Raw genomic sequence first — 24,443 nt, 5'->3', positions numbered from 1 at the left:
CCCTCCAGAGGCTTCCAGGAGCTCTAAGCACCAAGAATAATCACAGAGAAAAAGACAAGAAGCAGAGCCAAGCTCCATCCCATCCCAAACTGTCCCACGAAAGACAGCAGTCATCAGTGAGGAATCGCACAGGCAGAGGTGGTGGACATGTGAGATTCCTTAACCTCAGCTTGTTACTTTCAGAAGGGTGTCTTTCTGAAAGAAAGGCAGCCAGAGGCACCGCACCAACCTTTCTGACAGTGTGGTCTTCACACTGTTGGTTCTAACAAAGGGAGTCAGGGAGTCGTCCTTGGATGCGGCGATGAGGCCGGTGGAGGAGTTGTGGCTGGCAACGCCCCCGCTGCTGAGGGAGATGTCGATGGACTCGCAGCTGGTGTGGAGGCTGCTAACGGACTGGAAGCCCAGGCCATCCTTGCTGACTGCCGAGGAGCTGCTAGCGTTGGTGCCCCAGGTGAGGCTGTTGGAGGGTCCCGAGTGGGCTGAGCTGGGGCTGGAGGCCAGCGGAGACTGGTTGAGGTCCACGTTCTTACTGTACAGAGGGCTGCTGCTCCCGCTGCTCAGGGCGCCACTGCCTGACGGTGAGTCTAGATTACCTTGCTGGGTCATGGTGGCATGAGGATTGGAGATGACCACTGAGTTTTTCATGTTTTCAGCTGTAGCGATGGGCACTTGCTTGGTAGGCTTTCCACCAAAGAGTCTGTAAGAGACAAAGGGTTGTGTGGAATGAATGCCCAGTGCCAAGGGGCATCTGACTGTTAAAGATGGGTGGGGTGCAGGGGTGGGGAATCCCTGGGGAGTGGCACAGCCATCTTACTGAGATGACCATGGGCACTCCATGGGGAAACATCGGCACAGAGCCGGCTGGACCCTGGGTGCATCACAGGGTGCTGGCTTCAAGGTCTAGGCTGCAGCTGAAGCTCTGGTTCTGTCCGAGGCAAAGGACGATGGGGAGTCATTTTCTGTGGTCTCTCCATGCTGTTCCAAGACCTTGCTTCCTTTTCTTTCTTTAAATAGACTAACTACAAAATTGCCCTGGCCCAGGAAATATCCAGAGGGAGAAGAGCTGTCTTTTTTTTTTCTTTTTGAGTTGGGGTTTCATTCTGTCACCAGACTGGTGGCATGCTCCCGGCCACCACAGCCTCGACCTGCTGGGCTCCGGTGATCCTTCTGCCTCAGCCTTCCAAGTAGCTGGAACTAGAGGCGCGCGCTAGCACACCCGGCTCATTTTTTATTTATTGTAGAGACGAGGTCTCACCAAGTTGCCCAGGCTGGTCTCGAACCCGCGGGCTCAGGCAATCCACTCGCCTTGACCTCCCAAAATGCTGAGATTACAGGCTGAGCCACCGAGCCTGGCCAAAGAGCTGTCTTAATCAACTTCAACAGATCGGTGCCAAGGGATTTGGATTCTTTGATCACTAAGCACCACACACAGAATCAAGAACACGAGTCTAGATCTGGGAAATTACCGCCCCAGTGATATCATCAACAGAAAGCCCGATCTGAAAGATGCATCTTTTAGGGCCAGAGAACTGGAGTTATCCAATGACATACATAGAAATCTTGCCAGGTTCACAAGACATCAAACCAGAAACACTGGGCATGAACTGTGTTCCCATGATGGAAACACAGAAAAGTCATTCCATGTCATCTCCCCTGCCCAAAACTGTGCCGTCAGACTAGAAAGGATGCCACAAATACCCCCTCTTCCACTGGCAGAGAGCTGTCTGGTAGATTGGTGGAAATGTCTTAACATCGGAGTAAAGGTCCACATTCCAGAAATGCACAGGCTTTATTCCACCTACTAAAACCCATGTAGAAAAAGTATCTCTGCAAAGAGGCATAACTTCTACATATTCTGACAGGAAGATGGCCTTTCTCTCAGAGTGGTGTGAGTTTGATCTCTGTTCCCTCCAAACAGCCCTACGAATCTCAGTTATTATAAAGACAGACAACGAACCAACCAATCAATCCTTACTATGGTGTCTGGTGACAGAGGAGAAAATCTTTTTGCCTGGTGACAACTGGGGAATGAAATATCCTAATGTGGAATCTTGGCTTTAGAATGCTTACATACATCCAGTGACAGGAACCTCATTACCTCCAAAGGTAACTCGCTTCATGGCCAAGTACTTCCAATGGTGAGAAGAACGAAATCTCATCCATCTTTTCCTGACATGTACACATTGCTTCTCATTCTGCTATGTGTAACTACACAGGAAAAGTCCAATTTTTTGGCTGTTAGTCTTCAAATCATTTGAAAAGTGCAACCTACATTTTACCTAAAACTTCTCTTCTCCATACTCATGCACACAGAGATAATTGAGAACACTTGAATGATTTCGGCAAAACGTAATCTACCAGGAATTGGCTGAGTGGTGAACCACGTGGAGCCTAGGGAGCCCAAGGACCTCCGTGCATTTCAGGTTTTCTGCTACCCTGGCCTAAGAGTCTAGTAATGTGCTTTTGCAGTTGCTAAAGGAAATCTACAATACCAAAGAGTGAATATTACACATAACACTTGAGGCAAGAAACAGAGAACACTTTCATTTACAAGGCAATCTGTTAGAACAACAAAGAGCAGCCTAAGAAGACCTTCCCCATGAAAAAAAATAATCATTACTGAAATTCTAATAATCAAGTCTAGACAAAGAACAGGGAACGGCCTCATTACACCTTTCATGTGGAATGCTCCTTCTGAAGTCTTTTCAAACATTCCTGTTCATCCCCAAATATGCGCCTGTGCATATAATTTTTATTTTCTCGCTGCTTCATTTTCTACCCTTGGGACTTACTCATTCTGACAAGAAATTTCCTGGGAAGGCAGGATGAGCTGTAAGCTATGCAGTTGCAGTTTGAGGATGGTTCAGTGGATGTTACCATGAGATAACAAGAATATAGGCAAAGTTGTATACCTTTAAAAGAAACTGTTTTTTAAAAAAGCCAATGAACAATATTTTCATATCAGGGACTTCTACTCCGTGTGGAAATGTGGGAAAATGATGTCTGTTTTAAGGTAACAGGAAATCGATTTTTGAATTTCAGAAATAGTTCTGCTTTAAGAGTTTTTTTGGTTTATTTGTAATAAAGGAAGCTAAAATTTCAGATGAACCTGGAATTATGCATGTAGTATAAAAAAAGTATGCAGGGGCCAGGCACGGTAGCTCATGCCTAGAATCCCAGTACTTTGGGAGGCCGAGGTAGGATAATAACTTGAACCCAGGAGTTAGAGACCCTGTCTCTACAAACAAATTAAAAAAAAAAAATTAAGCCGGGCTCAGTGACTCAGCCTGTAATCCCGCAACTTTGGGAGGCTGAGGTGAATGGATTGCCTGAGCCCGCGGGTTCGAGACCCGCCTGGGCAGTAAGACCTCATCTCTACAATAAATCAAAAAATCAACCGGGCGTGGTAGTGCATGCCTGTAATTCCGGCTACTTGGAAGGCTGAGGCAGAAGGATCGCCAGAGCCCAGCAGGTCGAGGCTGCGGTGACCGGAAGCAGCCACTGCACTCTAGTCTGGGCGACAGAGTGAGACTCCAACTCAAAAAAAAAAAAAATTAGTTGGGTGTGAGGGTGCACACCTTTAATCTCAGCTACTAGGGAGGCTGAGGTGGCAGGGTCGCTTAAGCCCAAAAAGTCAAGGCTGCAATGAGCCATGATCGTGCCACTGCACACCAGCCTGGGCAACAGAGCAAGACCCTGTCTCTAAAAAGCAAAAACCAACAAAAAATTACATGGGGGACAACCCCCTCGGGTCCTCTCCCACGGTGGGAACTTTTCTGTCCTCTCAATAAATCCTGCTTTAAGAAAAAAAAAAAGTACATGGGGATGTCAGGCTTCCTGAGTAAGGATCTGTCTGAGGTCACTGCCTGCCATAATGAAGACACTCAGTGACCAGGACAAGAAAAAAATTATCTGCTTCTCCTGAACTTGCCACTTGGGCTTAAGGGTGCATCATTGCCTCATCTTGGATGATAACTAATTTCTACTGAGTGCTTACTATGACCAGACATGACTATGAAGGTGGATCTTTACAAAACCCCTGAGAAAAGTTATCACATCTCCGTTTTATAGATGAGAAAAGTGAGGCAGAATTGTTAAGAAAGGTTTCGAGGCAGCTAATTGAAATGGAATCAGGATTTGAACCCAGGATGACTGATTCCAGAGGCTTTTTCATCCCAACATAGGAAAATCATCAGTTGACTCCAAAATTGCTGGCAGCATCAGACCAAACAGCTTTACTGGAGGACTGAAGTGGAGAAAAACAGAGGCTGCTTTCACTAAGAAACAGGAAATTAGTAGTCCAGGATGCCATTCCCTGTATTTCAGTTTTGCTCAGTACCGTTTATGTACATACTTACCTGCGGAGTGTGGGAGAGGCCACATCTGGATACTTGGCCCCGGGCTGGAGAGTGGCCTGAGCTGGGCTGGACACAGGCTGGGCAGCTGGGTTCACTTTCACCGAGTTACAGGAAGCCACGCTCTCGTTGTCTGACGAGATGCCTTTCTCCTTATCCGTCTGGTTGACAAGACCTGGCAGAGAGCTGCCCAGGGCCGTCTTGGAAGGCTCTCTCAGCTTGGGCACCGGCAGGCCTGCTGACTTGCTGCTGATGTTGGAATCTATGCTGCTGGTGCTAGACCTGTTCCCAGCCCCATTCCGGCTGTTGGACTTACTGGGCCTCGGCAGACTCCGGTACTGCAGGTTCGTTCGGGAGCTGAGGGACAAGTACCCATCGTCCTGATTGGGAACTCCATCCATGCTCGACTTCCGACCCGCAGACCGACCGACGAGTGCGGATGACTTTGGGATTTTGCCCAGCGTGGCTGACCTGCTGGTGACGGTGGCCCCACTGGCCGTGATCATGGCCAGACCAGCAGCTGAGCCACTCTGCTTCTTGAATCCAAAGCTGTTGGCGTTGGCAGTGGGTGTCCTGGAGCTGCTGGGGAGGGTTTTTTTGGATTCGTCGCCACTGCTGCGGCCTGCGTCTGATGGGGAGCGCTTCACCTGGGAGGCTTTGGGAGAAAGCCTTCCTTTCTCAGATACCTTTGCGTCATCTGTTTTTCCTGAGAGAGAGATCAGCGACATTAGCTGCAAACCAAGAGCCCAGCTCATCCATCTCATCTGTTTAAGATACTCCCTCCTCTGAAGAGCTGGCTCACTTTTCTCTTGGGAAGGCAGAGGAAGGAGCTTTCTATAAAGAGAATATAGCCGACTACTGTCACTGTGAGCCTTTTAGAAAATGTCAATGATTTTACTCATCTGCAAAGCAGTCCAAATTTACTCAGGATAAAGCAAAGCCAGCTAGTCACTGATATATCTGGGGGTGAAAATGACCTGCCTTTTAGCAACCTTTCACCTTGTGTCTATTAAGAGGCTGTCCCTATCATGTCCAGGGGGTGGGTACCTCTGCCTTTGTTACATACATATCATGGAAAACATCAACTCAACATGCCAACAGCTTTTAAACCACACCGTTGAATAGTCTGCCCTGGCTGTGCTAACGCAGAGTTCAACCAATTCAACATGCCTCAGTTGAACCAGAGCTTACGAGGCTCCCATGTCTACCTATTTCCACTCAGAAAAAGGTAGGGACGTGACCCTTTATGAAAGCTGATTGTGAACAGATTATAAGTCCTCAGAGTTAAATCAAGTCCTTGCTGGGGCTACTCTGGTTTTGGTTTTCAGATGGACAACCGTACAGAAAAGACAGAGCTGGTCTTATACTCACCAGTTCCTGGGGTCTTGAGTGCACCTGCTGAGGTGGACGGCTTCGTCCTCGGCATGGTGATTCCCACCTGAGCAGTCATGCCTCGCCGCCACGAGCCTGTCTGGGAGATGACGGGATTCTTCTTGCCTGATGTGCTTTTGTCGGACTCGTCAGACACGTCGGAAGGATTCCTCCTCCACCTGGAACCGGGCTCCATCTTTATGCCACTGTCTGACCCTCCGTCTGATTTCTTGACATCCTCACCGGACCACAGGGAATTTCTCTCCACCTGCGAGTGTTTCTCCGCGTCGGTCTGTGGGCAGAGACTCTCTGGATTAGTCCCTCCAAATCCCAGGCAAGCGAGTCCCTCACTCCAAAGGTAAAAATGCCAGAACACTGGACTAGTTAAGGGTAAAATAATCATTACTTTAAAAACATTTGGGATTTCATTCTCTGATTATCTTGTTGAAAAGCCTGATTCTCATATATATATATAATTTTTTTTTGGTACAAGGGACGTAAATAATATAAATATAACCCTAGAAAGGAGTAAGGAGGAGGAGTAACAGGGGTCCAGGGAAAAAGAGGGAAGGAGTCCAAGGAGGGGAACCAGCCGGGGGTGTGGTGGGAATTCAGACACTAAATCTCTGCCACTTGGATAACTCCAGTGGTTGGGTCTCTAACCAGCAGCCAGCCTCCCAGTCACTTCCCTCCATTATGCCCTCTTCCCATCACTCCGCTGGCAGCTAGATCTTTGGAACTGACACATGGAGCATGGGAGCAAGCGAGCAGGGGTGGCTGCTAGTTCCATACAATCAGGGGGAGCCAGGAGCCGGGAAGAGATGGTCCTCACCCATCGCCTCCCTCAGATGCTAAGAGCTGCGGTACCTGCCCCCACCGGCATCGTTTATATGCCACTGGCTTGCTCCCCTTGCGGGATTTTGTTCAGACGAGGGATATAATTAGCCGGCTTTCTTTGGAAGAGCCCTGACCTGCTGGTCACGGAACCCAGGAGGGACAGGAGTGTGACGTTAATGATCTCCTGCATCTAAAAGGCATAGAGCTTACCAGAATGCTTCAGAGGCCTCCTGGGGTTTGAGGCCAGTCAAGGGGTACAGACAGTCGGTGAGGGGGAGGGCACGGGCGGGGAGAAGCACTCAGTAAGTGGGAGAGGGAGAGCGGCAGCACTTTTGGGGTGGCCAAACCCGAGTCCCATGTTTGCTATCCTTCACTGCTAAGAGTGGGTGTGATCAGCAGGGTGGGAAGAGAGAATGAACATCCAGTCAGACTGCGGCCTGATGCCTGCTTTCCAAGGGTGGAACACTTGCCTTCCTCCACAAATACGAGGGCTGAGTGGGATACAAGTGAAAACAAGACAGGCAGCCCAAATTACCTCTCTCTCACAACCTTCTCCCCTTGTGAATTCCACTTGCCCATGACAGCTACCTGTGAGTTCTTTGTTTTTTCCCAGCTAGGTATGAGCACCAGATACGAGGACAGAAACACACTTCTGACTGTGAGAAGCTCATCCTTCTGAGATGACACATGTGGCACTGAACAGGTGCTTACTTGAAGCTTGGGGAGTTAAGGAAGGAGCAAAGGAACACCCGCTCTCCAGGCTACGGCACATTTTAACAAAATTATCTCAGCTGAGACCAGTCAATACCTGGTTAAGGAGGGTAAGTAGGTAAGCACTATTGTCTTTATCGCAATTTTGCAGACAATAAAGTTACCCATGCCCTTATCCCAACTCGCTCAGCCCAGTGTCTCCTTCCTCTAAACACCTCCAGTGTTGAACCAGAATGAACTCAGTGTCCACTGTCTTCCAGGCACCACCCAAGGTCAGAGAATCTGTGGGTAAGACAGGTTTCCATCCCTCATGGAGTTTAAGATCCAGTGAAGGAGGTGGAGATTGAACAAATACCTACAAACAAGTGTGGAATTGTGAATTATGAAGACTATTACAAAGAAAGGACAAGGAGTTTGAGAGAGAAATACAGACATTGATCTAATTTAGATTTTGATGATGGGGATGGGGGGCAGCAGTCAGTTATGAGCTTTTGGAAGATGTACCCTAAAGAATGAAAAGAAAGTTAGTAAGGAATCAGTTTAGGGAAGAGCATGCCAGGCAGAGGGAACTGCATGTGCAAAGGCCCGGAGGCAGGAAAGAACTAGACTTTGGAAGCATTCATTTAACAAATATTTACACTGGGAATAACACAATGAACAAATGCAAATTATCAACCTCATGGAGCTTATGTTCAAGTATATTCTAACATATTCTAATATGCTTTTTAAGAGGCACTAAAAATTTAGCACATGCCACATATGTTACTGCATTACTTATTCTTTAAATGCTCTTATATCTATTTTCCATAATCACATTATAATGGTGCCAATAACAGTAGCATTACAACTAAAACTTATTGAGCACTTACTATGTGCCAGGCACTAAGCTAAGGTGCTTGAAATCCATCATTGAATTCAATCCTTATCAAAAACCCATGAGGAAGTTACAGCTAATAGTTGCAATTTTACACAAGACAATTGAGGCACAGAGTGGAAAAGAAAATTGCCCAAGGTCACACAGTGAAGACGCTGGGATTCCAGAAAGCCTAATCGCAGAGCCCGCGTGTTAACCTTCCTTGAGGATGAGTCCAAGGATATGAGGTGTCTCTACACACCCAGTAGCACCTAATATCAACACCTTCCATCCTGGCAGGCTGGCTGGCTGCTCCTGAACCCCAATCCTAGAGCAGCACTAGCCCAGTGTCTGCATAGGACCCCTAGAAATCCAATTTCCTAGAAAAAGTGCACATGCTGGCTTGACTCTCCCCTTCTAGAATGGGGACCATCCAACCATCACACCCCTGCCCTCAACATCCAACCATCACAACCCCCAGCTCTCAACATCCATCACACTCCCACCCCCAACATCCAACCAGCACATCCTCCACCCTCAACATCCAACCATCACATCCCTGCCGTCAACATCCAACCATCATACCATCCACCCCCAACATCCAACCATCACATCCTCCACCCTCAACATCCAACCGTCACACCCCACTCCCAACTTGGTCCAGGACAGTTGCCTTCCCAGCTCTACTTGAAGATCTGGGCATTTGCCCTGGGACACTCTATTGGTTCTGAGTTCGTATCTCTGTAGCAAATCCTTCCTGAGCTGTGCCAGACCACGTGGTGGCAAACCCTTGGGATTAAGAAATAAGTACGTCCTAGACTCTGTTCCCAAAGCTCTCAGTAGCGGGGGCCAGCCGGCATGACTTCCTCATGGGGATCTACCCCATGTGGGGATCTGTTCGGGGTCTATCCTGCCTTCCTCTCCATGCCTTTGCCCATTGTTCCCATCTCAATGGCACCACCTTTTTTCTGAAGGAGTTTCATATTACCCTTCCTTGGAAGTCTACTTAGTCATTCACCGTTCAAGGGAAAGGTGGAGAAATAGGCCACACATAAGGGACGCCAGAGGGGAGACCAATCTTCTCAGGGTGGAACCAAGGTGAGACCGGAAGAACAGAAGCTTGGGGTGACGTGGAGGAAGAGTGTGGGTTCTGGGTTCAAGTGCTGGGGGCTGCCACTCGTTTGCCCTGTGTGACCCCGGAGGACACTGCTCCACTTCTCTGAGATTACTGCCTTGTGTGTGAAACAGGAATGATCATAAATAGGTATCTGAGAGAGCTGATGGTAGACTCTATGGATGCAGTGTGGGGGACGCAACAAATAGTGGCTCTTTCCGCCACCAACTCTTCCCATCTCTGGAAGTCCCCACCCCTCTGTCATCATCTTCAGCATCTGCTCCATTTTTGTTTGTTCCATTGGAGGAAGAGGTAATTGTCTTTCCTGCTCCTGGGCCACAAGCCACCAGGAGGCAGGGATCCTCCCTCTTCACATCTCCTTCAGAGCTAGATTCTGAGGTGGCTGAAGTCTGAGCCCCAGTCATCACAGAAAGAATACCTGGCTTCAGCATCGTCAGCTGCCAGTCACTCCCCCAGGCACTGTGTCCCTTGAACACTTCCAGCTCATCTTACCCCCTCAGGTGTGTTATTATCAGTATTTTACACCCCAGGAAAAAGTAGGTTTGACTAAGAAGAGTGACTTTCCCAAAGTCAGAAGCAGCAGCTCCCAGCAGGTGGTGGGAAAGGGAACCCCAACTCGTCCCTCCAACCCCATCCCTACATCCATGACAACATTCAGAGGACAGCCAGAGAGCTCTAAGGACACCCGAGGCCATGCAGGACAGGAATCCTTGCCACATAATTCAAAATTGTATTTCCCAGAGTAGCAGAACATAAACTGACATGGAACTGTCTGTTTCCGCTTGTGTGTGTTGTTGAACATTTCACAGGCATTGAAAATGAGAGGATGGAAGGCTGAGGCGGAAGGATCGCTGGAGCCCAGCAGGTCGAGGCTGCGGTGGCCGGGAGCGGCCACTGCACTCCAGTCTGGGTGACAGAGTGAGACTCCAACTCAAAAAAAAAAAAAAGAAAATGAGAGGAAATCCTGACATGTACAGCTTTGCCTTCAGCACCTGGGATGTTGCCTTCCACAGAACCCAGGGAAAATGTTGAATGTGTGGGAGAGTGATGTGTGTTTGTCAAAGCCCTCTGCCACTAACACACTGTCCCCCAAATAAAATATTCCAAATATGGGTTGCTTTGAAACTACAAACAAAATAAGAACACAGTCAACTTTTAGTGACTGGCATGCATGGAAGAGGGAGAGATGGAGAGAGAGAGGGAAGAAGGAAAGAACAAGACTTCCAAGCAACCGTTTCGCCTTAGGCCCTGAGAGAAATGTGCTCAGATGAAGAATCTCTGGGTCATTTTCACACTCACCCTTGGAGACAGGTCTAATTGCTGCTATGTCACAGATAAGGATGCTAAGCCTTGCAAAAGGTAATTTGCTCATCCCAGGATACCACAGAGTGAGAGCTCAACTCAAAAACTCTGACTTCCAAGTCCACACCATCTTCCTGACACCGTACCAGGGTCTGGCTGCCCAGCTGGAATTAGCAGCTCTCCTGGAGGGAGTCACTCAAGAGGCCCTCAGGTCTCAGCAGGGGATTCTCTGCTGGACTCCAAGGAGCAGCGAGCACAGGGGCCGATGCTGGATGGCACATGTGCTCCCTGGAGGGCACCCTTCAGTGCCTGTTGACATCACCAAGGAAAACGAAGTCCCTCACAGACAAAGGGAACCTCTGTTCCCAATGATCTGCCTCTTCCTCTTCCAATCAGCTGCACGAGGCTGTGCCTTAGGGTTCCCAGACAATCACTGTCTTGGGTGCAATTCCTTCCAGCTGTTCCTCAGGGGCTTTTCAGATGGGAAGACCCAAGCACCTGTCCTCAACTGGCTTTCCTTATGGATATGCTAAGCCACTTCCTCTTGCCTCCCCATGTCTCGCCTAGCAGACTGGGTGCTGCCCCCCGGTCCAAGGTAAACCAGCATGTGACAGAGACACATATGGACCAGAGTGCAGAAGGCGCAGTTCCCAGGAAGGGTGCAGCGCACATCTCCCCGTAGCCTGATGCTGCTCACAGAGGAGTAATGGTCCTTAGCGTTCCTCAGAGTGATATGGGGGAGAAGGGTGGGAGGCTGCAAAGTATGCTGATTCAAATATTTTGAGATGCTCCCTGGACAGAAACAAAGGGACTGTCACTAAAAATCCATTTAAAGAAACCATCGCTAGAAATCATAGCAACTATTGGTGCAGTCTGCATTTATTTTACTGCTACTTTTCTCATTTCAATTTTAATATTTTGAACCCAGGTAGTTGTGTAGGAAAAAAACAAAACAAAACCACCCAATGAATAATAAACCCTTTGCCCCCCCTTGAAATAACTTCTGATGTTGATCAAAAGATGTGTGTAGAATTCTTGAATCTTTTCTGATGTGACATTAGCAAGATGAAAGCAGAGTTGATCCAAAGAGGTGGGGCCTTGGCATTAACCAAATTCAACTGTATCAGATAGGAAATCATTTGCAAATCCCAGATGTTTGCTTTGTATCAATGTGGAACAGAGATTCCAACTCTGGCTTTGCAGAAAGGGAACAAAGAAAAAGAAATTCTTCCAATACAGCATGTTACTGGCTCAGCCTGCATCTTGGGAACAAGCTTCTCCTATCTTCCAAGTTAATAAGGGAGTCTTCTCTGATTTTCCCTCTCTCTGCAGTACATCTAATAACCTTCCTGGCTCCTGGATACACACGCCTGGGTGATCGATGCCTTGGCTCTTACCTTATTTTCTAAGGACAGTCTGGAAACTGGGTGGTGGTTATCTTGAATATGGAATGAAACTCAAGAAAAAAAATTAGTGTCCACAGGAACAGGAAAACCGGTGGATAGTGTGACATTTGGCATATAGATAGGGGCAGGGACAGGGGCTGGCTGAGTGTTTCTCACTTGTGTCTAACCACTGATTAGACAGTGGTCACTCTTGGGCAGTATGACTGGGATTGTGTTTGTTTTTTGTATAGTGAAGTGTACAATCTTAAGTATGCAGCTTGAATAAATTTTAGAAAATTAACATACATCCTACCACTCAGATCAAGATATAGACATTACCAGTCACACCAAAATGACCCCCTTTCAGTCATTTGGGTAGATTTTTTTTAAAAAAACAACCACCACAACATACCCTTACTCCGAAATAATAATTGGAAAATCTGGCTAAAATGAGAATGCAAGAAGTAACTGGCACTCCCGTGGGCAACACCTAATCTATTTCATCAGGCCACCATTGCTTCATTTCTGTGGGACAGAATTACTCCCACACTGATGCATCCTTTCCTTAGCCCTACGCTCAAAGAAGAGATACCTGTGAAAGGAGATTTCCAAATCAGCTCTTCTCTGTGCAAAGTTAAAAAAAAAAAAAAAACCAGTTAAGAAAGGAGGAGGACATGGAAGGAAGTGGAAGAAGGGGTAGTGCTAGTTCTGCCCTCCCCAAGGTCACACCAGGAGGCTTTGTCCCCATCAGAGTTTCCCATGGGTCGGCTCAAGACAGCGGTTGGCCCCCACTAGTGGGAGGGACCAATCATGAAAAAGGCTCCAGCCCACTACGCCAGCACCGCCACGGCTGACCAGTCCTTATGCTGATTAGTCTCAAATTGGGGACAGGCTGTGAGGACGGCACTTCACCTTCCCAGGGGGTAATATGGACTTATCAGAACCACCCCCTGCGATCACCGAGGAATGCTGTGTGGGCCAGTGAACCTGCCTATGCGTAACGGCACCATATTTGAAACATAAAATCTAAGAGTGTAACACAGGGGTTGAAAACTCAAACACCTCAAGGCCCGGGGCTATTTTAAAGAATGCAGCCAGCCAGCAGGTAGTAGCTGGGTCCACTGGAGTAGGAGTGGCCAGTCTAATGGGGGCAGATCCTGGGACATCTGCTGATTGTCACCATGTGGAGAATATAGGCTCATGGCAGCAATATCACCTGATTTTTCAAGAGAGAGCAGATATTTTCATGTGAAATATGCAATTTTTAAAATTTGATATGGAATCTGGTTTTAAAAGAAGAGTAGGCCAGGCTCAGTGGCTCAGTCTGCAATCCCAGCACTTTGGGAGACTGAGGTGAGTGGATTGCCTGAGCCCACAAGTTCGAGACCAACTCAGGCAACTTGACGAGACCTCATCTCTACAATAAATCAAAAATTAGCTGGGCATAGTAGTGCGCGCTGGTAGTTCCAGCTACTTGGAAGGCTGAGGTGGAAGGATCGCCGGAGCCTAGCAGGTCAAGGCTGCAGTGGCCGGGAGTGTGCCACTGCACTCCAGTTTGGGCAACAGAGTGAGACTCCAACTCAAAAAAAAAAAAAAAAAAGATAGTAACGCTATGGGCCAAACTAAACACATTGGCAGGGAGATGTGACCCCTAGACCAACAGTTGGCAGTTCCGAACCTCATGGCAGAACATACTGGCCATCCGGTCCAGGGTTCACATCCTTATTCCCACCCCATCCCCCTGAAGGATCAGACATGCACCCCCAGACAGCAGTGGCTCACTGTGGCAAAGAGGGGACCTCCACTCCACACCGAGAACTGCTAAAGTCTAACGTCCTTTTCTGTTTGTTTTTTGTGAACAGATTATGAGATGGAGGTTCAGGGAGGAAACATTACTCCACTAGGGCCACACAGTGAGGATGGCGAGGCTTCATCCTGTTTCCACTGTCCACGCCTGACGCCTCCCTGCTGGTAGAGGTCGAGGTCGAGAGGTGACAGCAAAGGCAGCAGGAGGCTGGGCCTCCTCTTATCAACCTGGGCATTCTGGTCACCCCACAAGCCGGAGGTTCCCTGCTGGCAGGGGCCACTGAAGAAGCCCGGGAGGGTGTGTGTCCCTTACCTGCACATCCAAGTGTTTTCGAGAGGAGGCAGGTGTATTAGCATAGGAGCTGATGGAGGAGCTGGTATTGATGTCATCGGTGCTGAGGTTGTCTATGGTGTCGCTGATGCCGCTGCTGACGGAGCTGCTGTCATCCCAGCTGCCAAGACAAACACATCCCATCCTGAGCACCCAAACCTCATGCTGTTCTAGCCCAGGCTAATGACACAGACAGATGGGCACCGTCCCCGAGAGGACCTGGCCGGTGTCATTAAGTCCTGGACAAAGCTCATTTGCCTCAGATGTGACTTATCCCCTAGGATACCATTCGCCTTGCAGTTGGGATTGGCGGACGGGTAGGAAGTGGCTAGCAGGCCCTGTCCCCAAACTGTGGGTGCTTCTACAAGCAGAGGTGGCTATAGACACTACCTACATCCCACAACCTCCTCACTTCACCTCAGGGACTTTATAAAAGCCAACTGCTCTTTCCCAGGCCTTGGGGAAGGGCAGGGGCACAGTGAGTTCGGGGAGTGGAGCTAAAAGCGTGCAGGGAAAAATTCCATACTGGCCCCTTGCGTAGGGGTCAGAGTGGGCAGAAGAGCTGTAGTTTGGCTTCTCTGGAACCCACTCCTGGGATAAAATGCCAAGGGAAGGAAAATGGTGACAGCCGGAAGAACCTATCAACTCGATCAGTAGCTCTGACTCTAATAATATCCCAGAGTGCTTCTGAAATAGAGTTCTTCGTCCCCCAGCCCCAGGCTGATCAAGTCAAAGCTCTTTGCAGTGATTCTCCATGATTTCTCCTCTGTACCATCCATCTCCCCCACCTACCGACACAGCAGCCACATTTAATCCAGCACCCGGTCCTATCACCTCTGCTTGCAAAATATATCCAAACATGCTCAGCCCCTCTGTCCCCTCCACCCCCACTGCTACCTGCAGTTCACAGTGCTGTCGACTGCCTGGGTTATTGCTAAAAGGCCATCTCTGTGGTCTGCGTGCAATCCCTAATGATCCATCCGCCTCGCAGCAGACAGACTATCCTGTCACCCTGCTGCTTAATACCCTTGAGTTGCTTCTCAGATGCTTCAAGTTCAAACTCTCCCCGCTGGCCCACACAACTCTCTGAGATGACCTTACTTTCTCATCCTGTCTCTGACCACCTTTCTCCATTGTGATTGGCTCTGACCACATGGATGTCTGTTCCTTCTAAGTCAAGACTGTCCTCCTCTCCAAGGTTTTGCGTTGATTGTCCCTCTTCCTGGACACTTGTCCCTGCCTCTTTCTCATCTTTCAGGTCTCAGCTGAAGGGTTACCTCCTCAGAAAGGCCACCCCAATACCCATCAAACCCACCATACTCTGTCACACCACCCTGCTTCATCTGCTCATGTGTTTGGCTGACGGGTGGCAGATACTCAGGAAATATTTGCTCATTGAAACTCGCGGTAGCAAGGAGTAGCGACAAAGCAAGCTTCTAACATCAGTGTGATACCTCTCTAGCTGACCTTGTAGAACAGGATAAGTATTGCTGTTTGACGGCTGTGCAGGTGGAGAAACTGAGGCTTAGAAAGGTGACACATGGAGTAGATTTGGATCTGGCCACCCTGACTCCAGAGACACCCTCTCTACTGTGACACCAGATGGCTTTCCATCATGTCAGTCCTCAGCACATACCAGACATGACATGCCCCACTTCCCCAGGAAGAAGCCAGGCTTGGGATGTGAGGGATCCTGGTTCAAGGTCACACAGCCAGGAGTGGGAAGTCTGACACCTAAGCATTGACTTAACCACGCTATTCTACTACTCAGCCGTCCAGCGTGTCTTGCTGAAAGCCCCACAAAGCGGCAGCATGAAGCCTGGGAAATACAGAGCACTGAGATCTCAAAAGCCCACCCCACCACATACAAACATTTACCTCAAAGAAGCCCCGGTTCATTCCACCAGCTTGTAAGACACCTGATCAGCAGAGCTCAGGCAGAAAGACAAAGGCTGACTGAAAACCAGTTTTTATCACCTTTCCCTTCAACACTCCAATTTGGCTTCCAAACCTGAAGGATCCCACAGAAATGCAGGAGAATGCAGGAGGGTGGTCCAGGGAGGGAGGGTAAGGCAGAAGGGTGAGAGCTCAAAGAAAGATGTGCTGTGGGTGAGCTCACAAAAACCAGAGGGGCCTGCAGCTCTGAGCCTCCACTTACGTAATTTGACTTTTTCCCATCCTACCACCCTGTTCCAAATTCTTCCGGTGAGGCCTTGTCCACATCCTCCTGCCCATCCAATTCATTCCCTACTCTGAATTCCTCCACAGTGTCACAAATCTGTATTTGCTTCTGTGGTCCCTGCCACAGAGTCTTCTCATCATTCTCTATAAGGGGTCTTCCTATCTGCCTGCCCAGCAATTAACACCTGAGAGCTTACCATGAGTCAGGCATCGTGCCGGGTACTTTAAATATACTGTTATAGTTTCCTCAAGTCTTCACATCATGCCTGCAAGGTAGGTGTCAACCTGCCCATTTACAAATGAAGAAATTGAGACTGAAAGAGTAAGGACCCTGACTAATGTCGTTCAGCCCAGCCCCAAGAATGGCTACTACACTGTCACCTGCCTGAGAAGGAACTAGAAAGAAAAGCTCAGCTGAGCAGGATAGGAGAGTGCCCCTGACATTACTCGAGCCCCCCATATGCAGCCATACCTGAAGCCAGAAGCAGCTCCGGGAGGCCCAACCGTGTGAGGAAGTAAATTCCCTCTTTCACTCAGAACTAGTTCGCTTAGGTCTTGTCACCGGGCAAGCTTGTGTTAACTAATGGGAAGCTGCAATTTGTTTGTAAAATGACTCCAGACATGTGGCTGAGAGTCAGACAAGAAAAATGTAGAAAGCCTGCCGAATTCACTCAGGCAGTGAGGACATTAGTTGGCTCTAATCAAGGGGCAGAGGAAATTAGGTACAACCTCGATGAGGTATGAAAGTCCACTGATCCAAATCGGGCAATACATGTTGAAAGTGGTTACAAAAACTGATTAAGATGAAAACTTGAAAGAAACCCAGAGAGACTGTGTTTATTATGTGGCTAAATGAAATTCCAGCCAAGAGGCTCAGGGACCCCGATGACATGGCAGAAAGAACGACAGTGTTTTCGGTTCTGACTCTAGAGTAATGACTCTGGAAGATGACCTGACCACTCCTGTGTCCTGGTCCTGAATCTGACTGAGAAAAGCCGTGTGATGCCCCCCAGCCCACCTTGAGACAATAAACCGACTCCCCTCACTTGGGAGTATGTGATTCTAAAATCTGGGAAAGGTTTAAAAAGACGGAGAGAGATGATAAAGCAGATCATAATATGAAGACTTGAGATTAAAGCTTTGTGACCATTACGTTAATCTCTGTGTGTTTCTAGCATTTAAAAGAATACATAGCATATAAGAGAATCTCACAAGCCGTCTTGTGATTTTGATTTTAAAGGAGTATGTTTTTAGTTGAGACTCTTAAGATGAATAGTTAAAAACTGGATTAAGATGATAAAAATAATGGAAATGTTTAAAATAATTTATGACATTTGTAACTTTAATTTACTTGATTTACAAGAGCTGTTAAGTGCTTAGAAAGATTTTGCTTGTTTAGCTGGTAAGTCTACCATGTCAAACATTTGAAGAGCTCAAGGAAACTAGGTATGATAAATTTATGAATGTAATCTAAAATATTTAAGGAAACTTAATTATCCAAGTTTGCAAACAGTGTTAATTGTGTAGGTAAAGTCGCTCTGTTAAGTCTGATTTAATAAAGCACTAATTGATAACAAGTGAAAATGACCTTAATTTATACCAAAACATGGTCATTGTTTTACTAAACTCTGATCTGGCCATGTGGCTCTTTGAGCTATGAGCACCATGTTTTCCTAGCTTAGACCCCCTCTTCTACTACAGGGAGGTAATCTCTTCTCTCTTTTTCTCTAATTTCTAAATAAACTATATTTTCTGATCTAAAAAATTCTTGTATACCAAAACATTTGATTTATAAATGAGATGTATAAGAAAATCTAGGTTTAAAACTTAAAACCGTAGCCAGGCTCGGTGGCTCAGCCTGTAATCCCGCACCTTTGGGAGGCTGAGGTGAGTGGATTGCCTGAGCCCGCGGGCTCGAGACCCACCTGGGCAGCGAGACCTCATCTCTATAATAAATCAAAAAATCAGCAGGGCGTGGCAGCGCACGCCTGTAGTTCTGGCTACTTGGAAGGCTGAGGCGAAAGGATCGCCGGAGCCCAGCAGGTCGAGGTTGCGGTGGCCGGGAGCAGCCACTGCACTCCAGTCTGGGCGACAGAGTGAGACTCCAACTCAAAAAAAAAAAAAAAAAAAAATTAAAATAAATAAAACTTAAAACTGTAACAAATTAGATATTAAAGTCTAGTTAACTTGAGAAGGTTATTTTGGGGCATAAAAGCACTCTTAAAAAACAAGACATTTAAAAAATATTAGAGCAGATTTCACTTTTTGAATGAATGAATGATTTTTACATGAGTGACTAGAAGAATAAATAAACCCAGGATAGTATCTCCTCTCACCAGTGTCTGCCACGCCCGTTCACCTTCACTCTTCTGCATTATAAGACTGTCACAGCTCCCAAATTACTCTGAAAATGTTAGTTGAGACAGCATTGTGTCTGCCAGCCTTGGGAAACAGGCAGCAGCACCCCAGGGCCTCCTCCTGAGAACAAAAAGGAACATGGGACACAGAGCTTGGCTGGCTTTCCCATTCCTTTTTTTTTTTTTTTTTAATTTCAAGACAGTGCATCAAAGATATGACTGACAAATTCTTTGGCTGGAGAATCTAGAGAAATGGCTTGAAGATGCTTCCATTGATTTGACAGAACAAGCAACACAAAGGGCATCATTTCCTAGCCAGATCACCGCATGTTCCTTCTTCTCTACTCAATGAAATGTCCTACTTTGGCCAAGTCAGATAATGGCATCACTGGAGTTAGAGTGGCCAGATTTAAAAATGACTTCCACCTATTTTTATCCAATGTGTGGTGGAAGGAATTCCTTCAAATGTTGACTATTTTTCTTCAAACCTCATCAACTCATTAATTTTGGACCCTGAACCACGAGCCTTGAATTCATTCATTCATCTCAGCCAGTGAGCCAGTGCCCTCTATGTCCTGGCACTGTGCAAGGCATGAGGGATACAGTGATGACTCAGAGTTGTCCCCATCCTTGACCTTGTGGCATCCAGTGGCCGTGATGGACAAGAGCACAGATCAGACACAAAGGAAAACATCAAACAGGGAGATGAACACAGGGCACCAGGTGGGAGCAGTACTGGTTCCAGATATCATCTCTATAGTCTCCAAGGTCTTCTAAAGCCACCAGCCAAGTCTGCAGGCAAAGAACTCATTTGGCAGTGAATGCTCCAAAGCTCAGGCCCACCCGCACTCTGGGTTATGTTGTTTTCTCCTTCAAGGCACAGACACAGAAAGTTCAGACAAAGCACCATGACTGAAGATCCCAGTCTCTTCTTTTGTATAACAGAGGAGCTGGGCTTAGTCATCCTGAAGGTTCCTTTCTAAGTGACATCCTGTGAGTTTACATTCAGAGAAAAGTTGGTACAAAGGCATGGGCATACCGAAGGTCCCCACAGAAGCCTCTCCCCCCATTCAGCAAAGGTTGCCTGACAGGTAACACCATCCTTAATCTCTGAGCTTCTTCGTTGCTGATTCCACCCCTTAGATTATTATTTTTAAAAGCCCACAGAGAGTATTTGAAATAGATGCCAATACATCCGAGACAACTGGTTAGCCTTGAGTAGTGACTGCCCTTGTTTGACAGAGGTGTGCTCTCCCATCTGACACATCCCGTATGAGCCTTTAAATTCACACGTGCCACCTGTGTGGCCCTGCGATTTGAGTTTGCAAACCCTGGTATAGAGGCAGAGGCATTACGAGCCCAGAGAGAATCTGCATCAGACCATACTATTTATCTACTAAGAAAGAGGACGCAATCTTATACTGATAGCCACCACTGACAGTGTTACCAAGCATACCAGGCACTGAACTAGGCACATCATATCAATTACTCTACTCCCATCTCCCCCTGGATGAAATGGAGGCATAGGACCCACGGCTCATCAGCAGAGGGGATTCATACCAGGTTATAATGACTCCATGCAGCCTTCTGGTTCATCAGAAAGCTAGTACATATAATGGCATAATAATCATGGCATATAGATTTAGAAACCACAGATCACCAGCTTTGAAATCTGTCTGCCAACCAGCCTAATCACAGCAGAACCTCTACCTGCAGTCAGCAAACAAGTGTAGCAAGAATAGACCCCATCTAGGCCAACATGTAGCATGTTAATCAGAACTGAGGCTCTCAAAGCCTCAGCTGTTTGCTACCTCTTAGAGAAATGCAGATGTAAAGAGCTCTACAAAAGTGACCGGAAAATCCATTTCAAAGTAGAAGGGCCCATAAAACCAGGAGATCCTGTTTCAGAATCTTACAAGGGATGCTGACATCACTGTGTCAGGAATCCGAATGCCACTCAGAGAGCTTAAAGCACAATTCCAACAGCCTAAAGACAAGCTATCTGCTATGAAAAATGCAGGTGAAAGAATCATAAATTATTTCAGCTTTGCACGCTTCCTGTTTTTACCCCACTGCTGTGTGGAGTGAGCATTCCACAGAACTGGAAAGGTAAACCTGACTTCACCAGGACCCCAGAGAAACTATACCTAATATAGATACATTTTTAATATTGAGCTCTTCCATGAAGGTGTCTAAAAATAGCAGGAAACTGTAATGATCCTGAATTAACATGCTATTATATTTACAACGTCATGTCTCAGGAAGCCAAAAAACAAAATAGAATCCCAAGGTTGCAGGGATGATTAAACAGATTTTTCCACTAGGATTTACATGCCCTGGCCTTCAGAAAAAAGACTTGAGGAATTATTGAAGGATTTGGAGGAAAGATCATTAGACTTTTCAAATGAACCCCCTGTGAGAGAAAGCTGTTTATTCATTGTGCTAAATGATGTTGTAACAAAAAAATCAGATTGCAGATATATATTAGTTCTTCTCTGCTCACTAATAAAACCACTGCCAGTTCATGGAGATGAAGTTACTATAACTAGGATTCTGCAAAGCGGTCTCCACAAAACCAGGATCCGAATCCTCCCTAAACTCCAGAGACTGGGTCTGCTCCCAGGAGGCCCTGCCTGTCCTCAGAAACAGCCTGCACTGCGGCCACCAACTCTGCCACCACCCCCTGTCTGTCTCTTTCCAGGTGATGAAACTGAAACTCACACGGTCATAGTCACCACCAGCTGCCTCGGGCCTTACCTGCTCAATTTTCCAGTTCTGCTCCAGAATCCAGGCAGAGCCCTGTGCCCCCTATGTCTGCCAGACAGCTGCACTCAGTTGCGAAAAGCCCAGACTGGTGGAACTTGTTTTCTGGCTATTGTTCAAGGCAATTGTTCCTGTGAAACCCCAGGGCCTGAGCGGAATGAGATCCTTTGGTGTGGATGAGTGAGCAAACCCAACCAAAGGCTTAGCAGTAACCCCTGGGGAAGGGAAAGGGCTTGGCTACCTCCATTTCCCACCAAACAGGTAGGTTAACCATTTCCTCCCCTGGAGGTTCCCAGGAGCATCCTCTCCTCCAACCATTGCTGGGGCCTATTAAGAAAAGTCACCTTTGGCTGGGCTTGGTGGCTCAGCCTGTATCCCAGCACTTTGGGAAGCCAAGGGGAGTGGATTGCCTGAGCCCGCGGGTTCGAGACTCGCCCGGGCAACTTGGCGAGACTTCATCTCTAAAATAAATCAAAAATTAGCTGGGCATGGTAATGTGCGCCTGTAGTTCCAGCTACTTGGAAGGCTGAGGCGAAAGGATCGCCAGAGCCCAGCAGGGCGAGGCTGCAGTGGCCGGGAATGTGCCACTGCACTCCAGTCTGGGCGACAGAGTGAGACTCCAACTCCAAAAAAAAAGAAAAAAAAAAGAAAATTCGCCTCCAAGGAATGCAACAGGACTCCTGCAAAATCCTACCTTATGATAACACAGCCAACTTTAAATGAATTTGAAAGTTGTGCCAACTGCACTTCATGTATTCTTTCAGTACAACCTCATAAATCTATGATAAAAATAATTACCGACACTTATTGATGGATTACTCTGTGTCAGGCCCTGCTATTACTTAACATATTTTCTCCCAGGTGCCATGAGATAAATACTAATATTATACCCATTTTAGAGATGAGGCAATTGAGGCTTGGAGAAAATAGTCGCAAGGGTCACACAACTGGGAAACGTTGAAGCTGGGAGTTAAACACAGATCCAAAAGTGTTTCACCACCCTGCTTGTTTACTTATTTTATACATTTTAGTGAACATCTACCATGTATATTAGAGGGGCTTCAAAGTTTTCCACACCAAAGAGGGTACAGTTACTTGAGTTAAAACCACAAGAAAGCCACCTCTCTCGGGTTGCCCTCCAGGACCAGCCTACCGGGTCTGCAGCTCTGGCACAAAATGACCCAGACCCAGACCCTGAGCATGAATTAATGCAAGGGGAGAGTGTAGACATGAACCCCAGCAAAATCAGTCTTACCTAGTCCCCCTAACCCAGGAGGCTCTGTGTGAAGGGAGCATAGGCTTTGCAGAAGAGATCTTTGTTTGAATCCTGGCTCTGCTATATACCTTCTCGGAGTCCCTTCACCTCCAGGATACCCCAGTTTCACCCGTGTGGTACAGTGCTAAGAATACTTGGTTCTCATAAGCTTTTTGTCGGGACCCAAACAGGGAGCGTGTGCACAGGTCTCCAGGCATATGGGTGCTAACCCATGCATGTCTGCTGCAGTCCAGAGGATGCCAGGAACCTGGATGCCGGGAACCTGAATGCAGGCCAGCACTGCGAAAGTGACAGCAAAGTTTGAGGCACGAACTTGCTTCTTACTGCCATAAATGGATAGTGTCCCGGGGGAAGCAGCTTCTACAGACTGTGCCAGGTGCAAAGCCAATGCTTTGGAGCAGAGAGAGGGAAACACAAATCCCATGAAGAGGGCTCCAAAGGGATTTAGCAGCAATCAGAATGCCTGGGTCTTGAGTTTCACCCCATAGCACCTTTGTCCCATTTTGGTAACTCATTCCTTGACAAGTAGGTGGTCCTCTGAGAAAGCATGAAATTTTTCCCTTTGGCTTCAGGGGCTTGGTCGGGTTGGAAACCCAGAGCATTGGCCTCTTATGCCTCAGACCCTCATTGTTACAATAGGCACCAGCGTGTCTGCTGACCTCAGCTCACAAAGACCTTTCTCCTCCGTGGCTCCTCCAGAAAGAACTGCTTACACTTGGGCCACAGCCGGCTGGCTCTTGCCAAGGATCTCAACACACTCATCCTGGTTTTCTGTTTAGCAGAAGATACGTTTCCCCTAAACATCAACAGAATTCATTATATTACAGCTAAAGAAAATAACAGCGGACGAATACACAAGGTCAAAAGTTATGTGACCTGCTCAAAGTGCCAGAGTTAAAAAACAGAACCGGATTTGAATCCCGATTTGTTTGATTCTGAAACCCAAGCACTTCTTAATAGTATTAACTCAATGTAAAGATGAGGCAAAGATGCTTTTAAGCCGGGCTCGGTGGCTCAGCCTGTAATCCCGCGCCTTTGGGAGGCTGAGGTGAGTGGATTGCCTGAGCCCGCGGCTCGAGACCCGCCTGGGCAGCGAGACCTCATCTCTACAATAAATCAAAAAATCAGCTGGGCGTGGTAGCGCATGCCTGTAATTCCGGCTACTCGGAAGGCTGAGGCGGAAGGATCGCTGGAGTCCAGCAGGTCGAGGCTGCGGTGGCCGGGAGCGGTCCCTGCACTCCAGTCTGGGCGACCGAGTGAGACTCCAACTCAAAAAAAAGATGCTTTTAAATAGATTCTGTTCATCTAAGAATTCAGAACTGCTACCTCCTTTCCAAAAAGCCCAGGACACTTCAACGCAATCAAGTTACTTTTAAAACATCTTGGCCAGGCACACTGGCTCAAGCCTGTAATTCCAGTATTTTGGGAGGCCAAAGTGAGAGGATTGTTTGAGCTCAGGGATTCGAAACCAGCCTAGGCAACTTGGTGAGACTTCATCTCTACAATATATCAAAAAATAAGCCAGGCATGGTAGCGTGTGCCTATAGTTCCAGCTACTTGGAAGGCTGAGGCGGAAGGATCACCTGAGCTCAGTAGGGTGAGGCTGTGGTGGCCATGAGCATGCCATTGCACTCCAGCCTGGGGGGACAGAGTGAGACTCCGACACACACACAAAAAAAATAAGGACATTAAAACATTTTGAGCCAGGCTCAGTGACTCAGCCTGTAATCCTGCGCTTTGGGAGGCTGAGGTGAGTGGATTGCCTGAGCCTGCGGGTTCG

General features: G+C 47.5%; 1 protein-coding gene across 1 annotated transcript in view; it reads right to left on the bottom strand.

The window, feature by feature from the left end:
- The window catches only part of LOC103269648 (neuron navigator 2), a 411,491-nt gene that overhangs the window by 53,421 nt on the left and 333,627 nt on the right, over positions 1-24,443 (bottom strand). The window contains exons 12-15 of the mRNA XM_008067217.1: positions 14,069-14,207; positions 5,727-6,018; positions 4,359-5,061; positions 230-697 (exon numbers count right to left, since the gene is read on the bottom strand). Of these exons, the coding sequence (XP_008065408.1) occupies positions 230-697; positions 4,359-5,061; positions 5,727-6,018; positions 14,069-14,207 (1,602 nt within the window). The remainder of the gene's footprint in view (positions 1-229; positions 698-4,358; positions 5,062-5,726; positions 6,019-14,068; positions 14,208-24,443) is intronic.

This window comes from Carlito syrichta, unplaced genomic scaffold (genome assembly GCF_000164805.1).
Source record: "Carlito syrichta isolate Samal-C Ts95f unplaced genomic scaffold, Tarsius_syrichta-2.0.1 Scaffold309408, whole genome shotgun sequence".
Lineage (NCBI taxonomy): Eukaryota > Metazoa > Chordata > Mammalia > Primates > Tarsiidae > Carlito > Carlito syrichta.
This window is presented reverse-complemented; position numbering and strand designations above follow the sequence as displayed.